At 39.3% G+C, this 13793-nt stretch overlaps 1 protein-coding gene across 3 annotated transcripts in view; it reads right to left on the bottom strand.

Moving 5' to 3' along the window:
* Positions 1 to 13793, bottom strand: part of LOC115347784 (ceruloplasmin) — a 25729-nt gene continuing 11936 nt past the window's right edge. For all 3 annotated transcript variants that reach the window (XM_030029468.2, XM_041126605.1, XM_030029467.2), the window contains exons 6-20: positions 13456 to 13710; positions 12009 to 12174; positions 10900 to 11039; positions 10154 to 10294; positions 9827 to 10038; positions 9115 to 9265; positions 7006 to 7218; positions 6419 to 6626; positions 5032 to 5171; positions 4424 to 4552; positions 3725 to 3831; positions 2762 to 2978; positions 1985 to 2124; positions 1335 to 1497; positions 1 to 292 (exon numbers count right to left, since the gene is read on the bottom strand). In XM_030029468.2, coding sequence (XP_029885328.1) covers positions 222 to 292; positions 1335 to 1497; positions 1985 to 2124; positions 2762 to 2978; positions 3725 to 3831; positions 4424 to 4552; positions 5032 to 5171; positions 6419 to 6626; positions 7006 to 7218; positions 9115 to 9265; positions 9827 to 10038; positions 10154 to 10294; positions 10900 to 11039; positions 12009 to 12174; positions 13456 to 13710 — 2453 coding nt within the window. In that variant the 3' untranslated portion in view covers positions 1 to 221. The remainder of the gene's footprint in view (positions 293 to 1334; positions 1498 to 1984; positions 2125 to 2761; positions 2979 to 3724; positions 3832 to 4423; positions 4553 to 5031; positions 5172 to 6418; positions 6627 to 7005; positions 7219 to 9114; positions 9266 to 9826; positions 10039 to 10153; positions 10295 to 10899; positions 11040 to 12008; positions 12175 to 13455; positions 13711 to 13793) is intronic.

The following is a 13793-nucleotide window of genomic DNA, read 5'->3' on the forward strand; positions in this document are numbered from 1 at the left end:
TTTAGCTTGAAAGATACTATTTTTATTTAAAGAAAAACGTATTTATAAGCTGTTAGATCCATTCAGCTGTCTTAGTTTATGGCCCTTTTGCTAGCTGTTGGCCGCCAAATGAAATCTTCCAAAACACACGTGGAGATGAATTGTCCAGGAGATACAGTATTTCTCAAGAAATGCTTCACTGAAGGTAGACCTTGGAGAATCGCTGTGGTAAAATGTTTTCATCATTCTGGTGTGCCTGCCATACCTTTACATTTGAACTGATTGAATAATCTTGGGAACAAAGACTGTTTGTCTGTAAGGGGGAAAATAGCTTTTGTTACATGTATTTAATCAAAAGAATAGTCTACGCATATGAACAACAGAGTCCAAAATGAGAGCAATGGATCCCAGTACCTTCTAGACATTGCAAATTACACTTATAAACAGCTTTAAAATGCACTGAAGGGTGCAATTTAATGCATTTTAGATGGCTGATTATGAAAAAAACCAACATACTGCTTCTACAAGGTAAAGTGTATTTCTGCATCTCTGCGTACTCTTAAGTCAATCTTTTTATTATCTGTGCAAGTTTGGCACAATATATTCTGTAAATCAGAATGGTTTATAAAATAGAACTAGATTGTGTTTAATATTCCAGTCTGTTTTTAGTATAGATACACATGTACATTATATAGTTGTATATCTATATATACATCTACATACACACATTTTGAAATGTTCCTACTGTTCTCTTTCTGTCAATTAACTATAATGCATACCTATTACGCTCTGTCTTTTGCATACAGGAAAGTGTTGCTTTTAAAATTGTATTCACTTTGTAGAAACAAGAACTTTCAAAATTCTTCAAGATTCAAGTTTTTTTCACAGGTAATATTGCTAAAGCAAGGTAATAGTGTCTGTATAGCTAAAACGTCTTTTAGAAAGAAAAAACACTATTTTAGTTTTTCAGTACTTTAACTGTTAGGGATGATGACTTCAGCTTTATTTTTGTTTTAAATGAAGATTGGGTGCAAGTCTGACACTACTGGCACTTCTTGGGTACAGAATTACTCTGTCTCGTGATGAATTCTTTTTAAAAAAAAAAATCTGACATTTTAATTTCATTGATGGGAAGCTGAAGCAATAGTCAGTTAACATTCAGTCCTTTAGCTATTTCTGTTTCCTGAGCACCAGCGCTGAGGCAAGTATGATTGGGTGGTTTGCCTCCAGACATCAATATTAAGCCATGAAATATTGCTGGATGCCTGAACTGGTTCTGAGTACGCAGGCCTGTCTGTGAGTCCCATTCTCATCTTTAAATGTAATGAACATTATTGAGATAGATAAGCTCCTACCTTCCTTTGGGAGCACCGTGTAGGTTGCTTCCATGCCTGCATGGATGTGGTCAGTAACATGACAGTGTAATAGCCAGGTTCCAGGGTTCTGCGGGGTCATTTCCACAGTTTGAAATGTCCCAGGGAACAGATCAAAGACATCTGCCCGGTAAACCCCTGTTTGCTTCAGGACAAAAAAACCCAATGGTTAAACAGTGTGGCATTACCAGATAGCTGTAATTTAAGCTACCTTTTATGCATATTCCCACCAAGCTTTTTAATCACAGTTGAGTGAAAAGGCACCTGCTGTATGTCATTTCTACAGAAGCATCACTTTGTACATCTGCTTCATGCTTAAAAGATCAATAAACTAGCAACTACGTGGAAATGAAGGAAAACTACAGCTGTTGTTTTACCACAGACATGAAAATTCACAGCTACGTTGTGAAAACAACTTGTGAGGTTACCAGTCAGCAAATGCTACTGACAGATATTCTCCTTCTCTTGTACGTTGATAAAATACAGGTTTGAGGCATAAAAACTTTACGGTCAAATTACAAGTCCTGCTTAATATTGTAACATCTGACTTTTCACCAGAGAGTACAGTCCTTGGTATTTGATCTACCTTTCATTCTTAACACAGCAAGAAACGAGTGGAAAGGACCTGTTACCTTATAATCAAAGCTGTGACCATGGAAGTGTGCTGTGTGAATGTCTACTTCATTGCCCATTCCCATCAAATACCAGCTTACTTCATCTCCAACATGCATAGTCAGGCCATGTAAATTTCCAAACACCTTTCCATTAATGGCTAAAAGAGGGAAAGAGCAAGACAGCGAAAACAAACAAGCTTTTGTGTATTGTTATTCTCTAAACTTCAATAGAATACAAGATTTGAAAGCTAATGCCAGGCAAAAGTGACAGCTTTGAATGGTATATAAAAACAAAACAACTGGACAGTATATTATGAATGGGTCTGATTATATTCCATATTTAACTAGAAAGTAGGATGTAGTTAAAAGAAAAGTTCTTTGCTGTACATCATTGCTAATATTGCAGTTCTTAAAGATTTGCATTTCCTGCAGCTCTTTGTAAAGGGTAAGCTTTACCAGGACATGCTTTCAGGATGCACATTGCCTTTCCAACTTATCCAGAACAGTTGTTTTCTGACATCAAATGAAAATTTCAAATTTCATTTTTACCCTTTCTCTCCTCAAAATTTCAACATGAAACCATTTTTCTTTTTTTTTTTTTATTATTTTTTTTTAAAACGAGTAATTCAGTGGCATTAAGGGTGTTTTCAAACAGTTTGAGTGAAATCTCTCAGGCAATCCGCCCTGGAACTGGAAATTCAGAAGGTATGAGAAAGTCAAATTTATATGCAGTACTTTCAAACACATAATTTTATAGAGTTTCCAGAGTTACATTAACTAAATTGGGAAACATACCATGCATTTTATTACTTTCAAGGAATTCCTCATCCTCTTTATCAACAAGGTGTGGGTTGCTGGAATAGGTTTGAATGTTTTCATCCAAGTACCATGACTCATTTTCATCAAAAACCATAAAAAGAAGAGCAAACTGAACTTTCTTTTTAGTGTGAAATGATGGCAAATAATGTTTATGACACACAACAAGTGTGCCTATTAATCCACTGTAAGTGTCCTGAAAACATAAATGAAAAATCATATAATTACAAGATGTGACTAAGAAGAAGCACTTTTAATGGCAGACATGAATTCTCTTACTATTTTTACAGCTGTCAGTATCTGGGAATAAAGGTAGCCAGTGTCAGACAAACAAGGTGATTTCTTTACTGTTATATACTACCCATGGATCAAGTTCAATGGATTATGAAGAGTAACTGCCTCTTTTTCATCTCTTGCTAGAAGTAAACATTTATTCCTTTTTAATTTCTTGCTCATCTTTTTTTTTCCAAATTCTTTTTCGGTTTTAGGATTTTGATCTTGGTTTCCATTCAAAATATACTTCTTGACACTTTTTTATTTGCATTTGCTGAGACATGAAGGAAAGAATACATTAATTTCCATTAAAAATTATTAGTCATGTTAAGTTAATGGGCGCTTGTACAAAAATGGCAGATTTATGTTCCACAGTTGCTGTTAGTTTTCCCACACATGACTGATTAGACATTGAGCAAGCTATAAAGTGTTAGCTTTAAGAATGAAATCTGAGTGAGGTGATCTATACCAACAGCAGAAAAACCAGGGAGCAAGAACATGAAGGGCTGTGACTCTCAAATTCTGCCCTTTCTTGCATTATTCAAGAGACAAATTCAAACATATGGTAATGGGGGGCATGGCTTGACAGAGAAAGCAGAAAGTTTCAAACTCCTCTCCCTTTTGCTGTAAGTAAGAACAAAACCCTTTAGATTGATATTAATAATGTACCTTAATGATGTCCACCGTTGAATGGTATGCCCATGCAATACAATGTGGATCTCCTCTCTCAGAACTAGATCTCTCTGGGATTTTCCAGACATATATTTTTGTTTCACCTGAATTGAATAAATATCGATTAATTTTAGAAGTTTTTTGTGTGCTGACGTATAAGAGGTCATCCTGAAACAGATGTTATCTCCATTTACAGTTTATATTTTTCTTGAACTTCCTCTTCCCAATTACTGCACTAGCTAGCTTATTGTTATTTTCCTTCTGCAGATCCCGGACTCTTCTTGCCAACATTTTTTTGTGCGTGTGGCTGCGCTGTCCAGTTTATCATTCTTAATAAAAACAGTTGTATCCTTTTGTAAAGATCACAGAGGAACTTCTGAAATAATAGGTACCATAAGCTGTGCTCTCCCTATGTAGCCAAATCTGTTTGCTTTCATGAAAGGTGCAGCCTTTTTGATGCTATGTCAAAAAATTACTGATCTGTCAAGGGCTAGGATACACAGCGATAGTTAGCAGGGCCATTTTAATTGTAGAACTATTTGTCATAATTGGCATAAAAAAATTTAAGAACCTAAGGTAAAAACAAACAAAGAAACAAAAATGAAATCTTTCCTGCTATCCTAAAATGAAAGCTTGCTAAGCCTTGCTAGAAGGCTTGACGTTACCTGCTAGAAATAAACAAGGATGCTTTGATACCTGGGTTAGTTACAGCAACAACAGAACTGTCTGTTTTCACTCCATGGGCATGTATAGAATAAGGTCTTGATGCCAAGTTCTTAAAAACTATTATAATTTTATCTCCAATATTTGACATAAGCAGTGGCCCTGTTGGATTGAAAAGAAAGATTAACTCGGTTTTACAGAAGATCAGAGCAGAGAGAGAGAGGTTGTTATGTTCAAATATACATCATTGGCTTATAATTCAACTAAAAACTATACATAGATAATGTCATTCACTGTGATATGCTAAGTTGAGTAGCTGAAGGTAGGCATCTAAGTAGAGGCCTAAATCTCAAAAGCTCCAACACCTACTCTGTATTTGAAGTCAGTTTGGATGTTGCTGGCCAGTTTTATGCTGACTTTGAAAATACTGACCTGTGACCAGGCAGCCAAGCAGGTTTTTTTCTTGTAAAGCAAGCAATGTAATCTTGCAAGGAAAGCACCATGATAAAAGTAGCAATTCCATGTAGGTTTAGGCGCTTTGTGTGGGTAGAACTATACTCGGTATTATTCAAATAGTATCTTCTTGTTTTGTTTCACTACATTTTTCCCAGTTTCAAAACTGAACTTCATGATGACTGTACCTTGAATTTCCAGGTGCTGCTGCTCCTCTCCTCTGGGTTTGGGAGTACTGAATGTCTGATCAGTGTACTCGCGATATACTACCTTTCTGTATTTTGAGCCAATGAATTTGTTGTCTTTATTTAAAAATGGATTGCCAGGGCTGCAAACAAAAAAAAAAAAAAAAAAAAAAAAGAAAATAGAGATAAGAATATGTTGTACATTTCTTCATGTATTTTAAAACATCTTTTGCAAGTATGTCAATTGACCATCAAACAAAAATCCAGCTCAGTGAAACTGTAATCTCATAGACCACTGGTATCTTCAACATGAAAACATTCTTGTTAAACTAGGAGGTTTCTCTTAACCTAGAAGGTTAAAAAAACCACTATAAATAGACCAAGTCTATATAATATTTGAGAGAATACTGAGTGCTCAGCCTGACCGGTATTTCAAATTGCAAGAAGTCATCCAACAACTTGCATACCAAAAAATAGAGCCCTCAGTGACTTCTGTAGATCTGAAATGAAGCCTAAAACTTGTAAAGCTTAAGTGCCTTGCTGAAATGAAATGTGAGGGACTGGTTCTCTGCTGACATTATGGGAGCTGGAGACAGTGGGGAAAAAAAAGTCTGGTAACAGCATAGTCTATATTACTTGTGCTTAGAACTATGACAGAGTCCACTGTGGTGTGCAGGGCAAGGAGATGTGCTATCAAGCTGAGGAAAAAGAAAATACAATTAAGTCAATAAAAAAATACAGGCAGTTACAAATCTACTACTTTAACCTCAAATTAAGTTATACAGGTGGAACATGTAGAAATTCATCAGTTCATTGTTTAGCCTCTTCTGCTAATTGGCATAAATTATTTGATCCAATCAGTTCCCTCTCACTGAGATTCAAATACTGGGAATAAAACATCAAGGTGACAAGCTTCGTAGTGAACGAATTCCATCATGGACTTCTCTTGTGTAAACTAATGAAATGGAGAGGAGTAAAAAAGAACCTTATTCAGAGTACAGATAAACATGAGACAAAGACGTGCTACATATTGTAGGTAATCAAATACCAGGACAAAGTAGTCATCGTATCTACAAATTAATGAACATTTTAAGCATCAAGGACTGTACCAACATCAGTAAATAATAAATGTGCATGCACTATCCAGGATTCATGAAAATTTGCAGGTGCCCCACAGAAGATTTATGCTGGACCATTCCATGAACATCATGCTGTCTGGCTAACAGTTACATGGCAACACTAGTGGAGAAGGACCACAAATTCAAGTGAGCCCTGAAAATATATATGCAAAGAAAGGATGTCTAGAAATGCCTGGAGGAGAAAAAGGTTCAGAGAAGTGAGTTGCTCCTTTGCTTTTTGCGTTTTTTCCCTTGCCTGTATTCCCAAGTACCTTTCCTCATGGTATTGATGCCTCTCAAATTCCCATGTCCTGTTAGGAGAATAGTCCCATTCAACTTCCACTGCAGCAATATAGTAAGTCTTTTCATGCAAATACATAGATAGATCCACATTCCACCAATGGCATTGTTTCACTTTGTAGTTCTGTTTCATGCCCCCTGTGTAGTGATCTGTTGTCAGGCATGACACTTCAAAAACTCCTAGAGGTCGTACAAGAAACAAAGACTTGAGGATAAATATCTGTTACTAGTAGATCTTGAGATTGTATTACCTATGTTGATTTAGTGTTTAGAGACTGAGACACAGGCTATTGCTCCTATAAGATCCAAATTCTTTGTGCAGCATGGCTACTTGTAGTAATAAAATTCAGCATACATAGAAGCCAGAATAATCAAGACTTTAGCATTAAGAGCTTATATCCTATGAACACAAGTTTGCTGCCCTTCAAACACAGCTGTACACAGTTTTAGCTCACAAAGGATCAAAATATCAGCTATTTAAAGCTTGTCTCTAAGCATAAAATGTTCATAGGTAAACAGTTTCTAAACTAGTAACAGGATTTTTAAACAAGACATTTACCTTCAGAATCAGGCTTCATAACAGCTGTAAGGAACGTATGTGGAAAAAGATTTGCTGTATCTCTTCGTGTTCCTTTAGTTACAAATGTGTTTTCTGAAAAGTATATCCCATGGATGTCGACTTCTGACCCCAAGCCCATCAAATGCCAGGAAACCACACTTCCTTTACACATCTCAAGACCAGGTTGATTTCCATACATATAACCATTAATGGCTGCAGAAGATTTGAGGAAACAAAACCCACCTTGATTAACACATTACTTAATTCTGCAATACAGATTAAATAATACATACTTCAGCTGTAATGTGATGCCTTAGACTGACAGAAATATCAATAATAAAATACTTTATCATACCAGCAAAATTAGAGAATCAGTTCAAGCAAAACAACTTTTAAAACCTGCTGTTTTAAAACAATTTCTAACTGTTCCTTTTCAATGTCTAAAGCACAGGTAGCTGACTTGACCAACTGGAACTTCCACTGCTTTATACCTGTGAAGTGTACAGGATGCATAAAGCATCCTGGTTTATACCCTGCAAGACCCTCCAGCCATACAGTAGAGACAGTCTGAAGTGTTTTTTGGTTTGAGTTACTAATCCTTTCTAGCTACTCTGCAAAATTTTCAAAGCCTGAGCCTCACAGGTACCACTTAATGCTCAGTATCAAGGCTCTGTAAATAGTAGGAATGCCCCTGAAGGCAAAATTTAAGAAAGACCACAAGCAAATATGTTTAAAGATTAGGACTTATTTGCAGGACTAGGTACTGAAGATAAAAATGTTCTTCCACGTGAAACTTGAAAGCTGTTTCTACAGTACCAAAACACAATCAGTGTGAAACTCAGCTCCACCCTAGTAAAGAAGCAAAGATTTTCATTCTAAGGGGGCCACAGTGCTGGTAAAGGAATCCAGACTCAGCCACGAACACAAAATGAGCCAGCAATGTTCCCTTGCTACAAAGGCAGCTAATGGTATCTTGGGCTGCATTAGGAAGAGTGTTGCCAGCAGGTCAGATTATGAAGGTGAGATTGCAGGTGCTATTGTAGAAAGGCTTCAGACAAATTGAGCTGGAAAGCAGCTTGGCAGAAAAGGACCTGGAGGTACTGGTGGACACCAAGTTGAACAGGAGCCAGCAATGTGCCCTTACTGCAAAGAAGGTGAATGATATCCTGGGCTGCATTAGGCAAAGTATTGCCAGCAGGTCGAGGGAGGTTATCCTTCCCCTCTGCTCAGCACTGGTGAGGCCACACCTGGAGCGCTGTGTCCAGTGCTGGCCTCCCCAGTACAAGAGAGACATGGGCATACTGGAGGGAGTCAACAAAGGGCCACAAGGATGATGAAGGGACAAGAAAGCCTCTCTCCTATGAGGAGAGGCTGAGAGAGCTGGGGCTGTTCAGCCTGGGGAAGAAAAGGCTCAGGGGGATCTCATCAATGGATGTAAACACCTGCCAGGAGGGTGCAAAGAGCACAGAGCCAGGCTCTTCCCAGTGGTGCCCAGCGACAGGACCAGAGGCGATGGGCACACGCTGGTACACAGGAGGTTCCCTCTGAACATCAGGAAACACTTTTTCACTGTGAGGGGGACCGAGCCCTAGCACAGGCTGCCCGGGGAGGTGGTGGAGTCTCCATCCGTGGAGGTATTCAAAAGCCACCTGGACATGGTCCTGGGCAGCCAGGTCTGGGTGACCGTGCTTGAACGGGGGGGGGTTGGACCAGATGACCTCCAGAGATCCCTTCTAACCTCAGCCAGTCTGCGATTCTGTGAAAACTCCTCCTTTCAGCTACATCATCTGTAGGGCAGAAGTCGGTTTTCTCTTGCTGCCTGGTTGCATTCATAGGGGTTGCACATGGGCTACAGACCTAATTCCTCCTTCTGTCTGCTCAAAGGAGTACTTAACAGTGCTAAATGCTCAACGGCCATGCAAGACACTGAGCAGCTGGCATTTTGAACTACCACATTTAGCTGAAATTGAATTGCATTCAAACATGATTTTGTTTCCAATGGAATGAAATGTCTCTGCCACTATACAGTTTCCAGTCTCCAACATGAGATCACAAAAGTAAAAACCTTATTGTAGAAATGAATATTTGGCTAACTAATAATTTTCTTACAGTGCATTTTGTTAGACTCTTGGAAGTCCTCATCATCTTTGTCAATTTTATTAGGATTCAGTATAAACATCAAAATATTGTCATCCAAGTACCAGCTCAGATTCTCATCAAATACTGTGGCAAGTAGAAAAAACTCCATGTTCACATTTTTCTGTTGAGAAGAAATAGCACAAAGGAAAATAGAAATGAGTCAACAGGAAATGTCAGGGGAAAAATTCTATACGCATAATTTATAAGTATAATTCACAAAGTAGGATAGATGCATACATTGATACTTCATTCTGATAATCTCAAAGCTCTCTAATTGCTGTTATCTGGTGACTAGATATCTGCTGCTAATGCTCTTTCTACCAGCAGGAACCACTTTGGGAAATGAATGTGTATTTTGGTCTTTAAAGTCTATATTTTTCTAGTCATTCTCATCCTAGCTGAGACTTGAATGCCAGTGGTTGCTCACGGTGATGGTGGTTTCACAGTTCAGTGCCTGCCTATCTGGAGCCAGACATATTTTGCTTTTTTAAAAAAAAACAAAAAGCAAACTCACTTCCTTCATTTTATGTATTCCCCTCAGCACATGGGTGTGACTGTGATGTGGAGAGGAGGTGTTGCTGAGTGGTCCTCAATGTGGCAGGCCCTGAGGTCACAATTCAGGAGGAGACAGCAGATTCAGCTACCATGATGCAAATACTTCCTTTTTTCTTCTTTGACTGACCTGTTTCCCAGAAGGAAGAAGAGCTCCTTTCCTGCACACCAGGAGAGGACCCACAAGGCCAGAACTGGTGTCTCTGACCGCATCCACAGCTGAGTAATAAAGCCAGGTTAAACAGTCTGGATCTTGGTCTGTGGGGCCCACATCTTCTGGCACATTCCACTCATACGTAAACGTAGCACCAGGACTCACGTGAGAAGCTGGAGATTCAGTACCTATTATAGAAACCAACAGTAGGAATGAACATTGTTTATTTTATCACCTTTAATACATCAACATGTGTGACAGCTTGTTCTCTGGTGCTTGCAGGATCCCCGTCTATAGGCGTACCTCTGGAGGCAGCACCGTACAATGCTCCCTCATCACTCTTACGATAACTCACACCATGGGGCTGAATGCTAAACGGGTGGCTGGCATTGTTTCGGAAGGTCACCCTGATGCTGTCACCCACTTCAGCCTTGATAACAGGTCCTAGGAAAGAGCACACGGTGTAATTACAAGATGTTCCTGTCAAGTGAGGTACAGATCACCACAGGCTTATGGCAATGAATGGCTGGCTGCTTTTCCCATTGCATGGGGAACTGCCCCTGGGCCTGTGTGGCCGCAGACTAGGTCCCTGGCACGTGGCCTGAATCACACGGCAGCCCAGCAGCCACTGGACTGCTCCATTCCCAATTCCTCGTGGAGGCCCAGTGACGTGCAGGACAGTTCCTCCCTTTGGAAAGGGACCTACAGACATTAGCACCAACCTCAGACTCAGTCCAGAGAGATGCCAGAAGCAGCCAGGTTGTAAACAGGGCTAGACCTGCCTACCCCGGCCTTGTAATTCAGAGCCTGGCCTTTGGAGATCATGGCCTATTCCCACAGGCAAGGTGGGGACCACCACAGCGTTGCCTTCAAGAGCTTTCTTACACCCTGAGGTGTCTCTTGGAGGAAGCCACAGGCACCAGCGTCTGCAGGAGGCAGGGAGAGCTGAGGGCCCCTCCCTTGGAGGCGGAGGGGCACTGTGGCTAGCCCGTGGAAGTGATAGTTTACTCTCATAAATCTTTGACATGAAATAATTTTAGATATCTTACCTAAGAGTCCGAGATGCACTTCCTCTGCAAGTCTTTTTTTATGTTCAGTGAAAGAATCATCTGTGTATTCTTTGTAAATGGCTTTTTTGTAAGAGCCACCAATTCTTGTCTCACTTTGTTCAAAAAATATGTGAGATTCACTGTGTAAAAGAAATTGCAATAGATGCAAACAGTTTAAGTCATAATGCTCAGTTTTACAAAGGCAGTCAGGACCTCAACCCTATTTTCTGCAGTATGACATGCTGAGTTTGTCTTTTAGGTCTCCTTTCAGTGATGTGGCCACACACTTACAGGCAGTTCCATATAAGGATGTGCAGGAATCCATTATCCTTGACTAACTTCTCTTTAAGAAAAAGACACTGCTCTGTTGCCCTTTATAAAGCTAGCATGCTTAGAGACTCATCAATAATGATTTCTAGTCAACATTTTGTAACCTGAAGTTTACTCTTCTTTTTATTAAAAGTTCCAAATAATTCAACAACAGTAGATATAAACACCAAGAATATGTAACATCTAAAAAGAAAGTAAGAAGATTTAGTCTACACTTTTAGTCTTCAAAAAAGGATCTTTCAATGTTTTACAAGCACTACTCAAATAATGAACTGTGCCTCATCCCTTGTGGAGCAGGTGAGTGTTCTTTAACTTACAGATGAAAAATCTGAGGAATCAATGTATTCAGTGAACTGATCCATGTCTTAAATACGTAAACACAGAGCAAAGGGCAAAGCTACCTCGTGCAAGTTGTTTGCTAGCTGAGATGCTGTTAGCATGATTTTCATCAGCTAAGGAGATAATAATGAATTCCTAGCTTTGTTCTCTAACTCAGAATAATCAATCATCTTGAATCATCAGAGGTCACTGCCTACATGTGACATTACAACATCTTCATCCCAGTGAAATTACTAACATTATAGCGAAATTTATAGTAAGATTACAAGGAAAACAATAGACCTAATTTGGTCTCATTTTTATCCTAGCATTGATATTTAAGCAGAAGCAAGGACAATGAGAAATTCTGCTTAAAAGTTCTACCATATGGCTTACCTTATTTAGCATGTTCATATCAATTTTGCTTGGAAAGTAAAACTTCTTTAATTAGAAGCACTTACCTGTCGGCGATTAGTTCTTGTCCTGTAAAATGGTTCACTGCAGATGGGCCATAATTCCAGATGACCTCTTCAGCAGCAATGAAGTACTGTCTTATCTTTGTACTCTCATTGTGATCAGTTGTGGATTTCCTGCAGTCTTTTACTTTAAAGAGGGCCTGCATGCCACCTGGAAAAAAATAAGGAGGTAGAGAAAACTAGGGAGAAGGAACTGCACTTTGTTTTCTCTTTCCCTGCTTCCAATAGCTCTTCTCTTCCCTGAAGAATTCCCATACCATTGATGGATATGCAAATCATAAATGAAAAGGAAGATGAATGATATAAAAGAATGCACGCCAGCTGGGCTAGGATGTAGAAGCACAGCCATGGTATTTACAGTAGGCAGACAGGTGTGGTAAAGTGCGTTCTGCTTGTAAAGCTGCAACTGGCATGGTAGTTAAAGAGAAGAGCAGGGTGGAGTGGGAACAGCACTGTCAGTTAGCACTTCAGTTAAGGCCAGGTGCTACCAGACTGACCACCTTCCCCCTAAATCTAATCAGCTTACTTGTGAAACTCCTGGGTCTCTGCACCCTAGCAGAAAGGTCTGTTAGGAAATCTGCTTGTTGGAGATACAAATAATATAATAAAGAGAGTCTTTTTACAAATAATATAATAAAGAGAGTCCTTTTACAGCTATGGATTAGGCCCATTTGTAAGATTTAAGTCTTGACCAGGATGCTGCAACCACATCAGGATGCTGCTTGACATGATAGCTATTTCAAAACTTATAATCTCTGTGTAGTTGAATCTGCAGGTTAAACATACTCTTTTTTTTATATTAGAATTTTCAAATCTTGGAAAATGAATTTGAATTCCGTGTTCCTTCCCACTTTTGTGACAAATTACTTCTCTAATACACTTACAGGGATATAGATCATGGAAAAGCGTCGAATTAGCTTCTGAGTATTTCGTACGTCTATCAAACACTGGAAATACAGGAAGATACAGGGAAGAGAAATGCAGATCATCTCAGCTCATTAGCCAATGCTTTTTCCAGAACATGCCTTTGTCAGCAGGCAAGTGAGCCTGCCTGTCCTGTGCCCTGTGCCAAAACACGGAATGAGCCCCAACTTTTTTGTTGGCAAACAGAAAATTGTGATTAATTACCTTCAGTAATGGGCAAACATCATGCTATTGTTTGTCTAAAGTTGAGGCTTGCAAAAGTGCAGCTGTGCCAATTGCTGCCAACTGATAACAATTTCCATTACAGACAAGAATTTCCTTGATTTCCGTGGCTACATGCTCAAGCTCATCTAATGCACTTCTAGGCATTTCAATTACTATGAGAGTTTTGTTACCTAGAGGAGAATATTGTCTGGCATATAACCAGGTCAGGAGTACTGCTAAAGTGACTCACTAAACTGTTAGCTTAAGCTAAAACATATTCTGATCACTGGAACTTACACTGTACCTTCGATATGGTCATTCACTTGGCAGCTGAGCAGCCATTCCCCAGGACTCCTTGGTATCATGACAGCATCAATGAATGTGGCTGGGAAGAGGTTGATGGTGTCAACTCGATGATGCCTTTCTATTAAGGTCTGTCCATGAAAGTAGGCTGAATGGATATCAGCTTCATTACCCATGCCAAAAAGATGCCATTTTACCTTATCTTCCACACACATTGTGAGGTTTGGGAGGTATCCATACATGTAGCCATTGATTGCTAAAAGAAATGTTATTTATTACAGTTACCTTCACAGACCTTAGGATCTTTTCTTCAAAAGCAGGTGTCATACAACTATTGCT

Source organism: Aquila chrysaetos, chromosome 10 (genome assembly GCF_900496995.4).
Source record: "Aquila chrysaetos chrysaetos chromosome 10, bAquChr1.4, whole genome shotgun sequence".
Lineage (NCBI taxonomy): Eukaryota > Metazoa > Chordata > Aves > Accipitriformes > Accipitridae > Aquila > Aquila chrysaetos.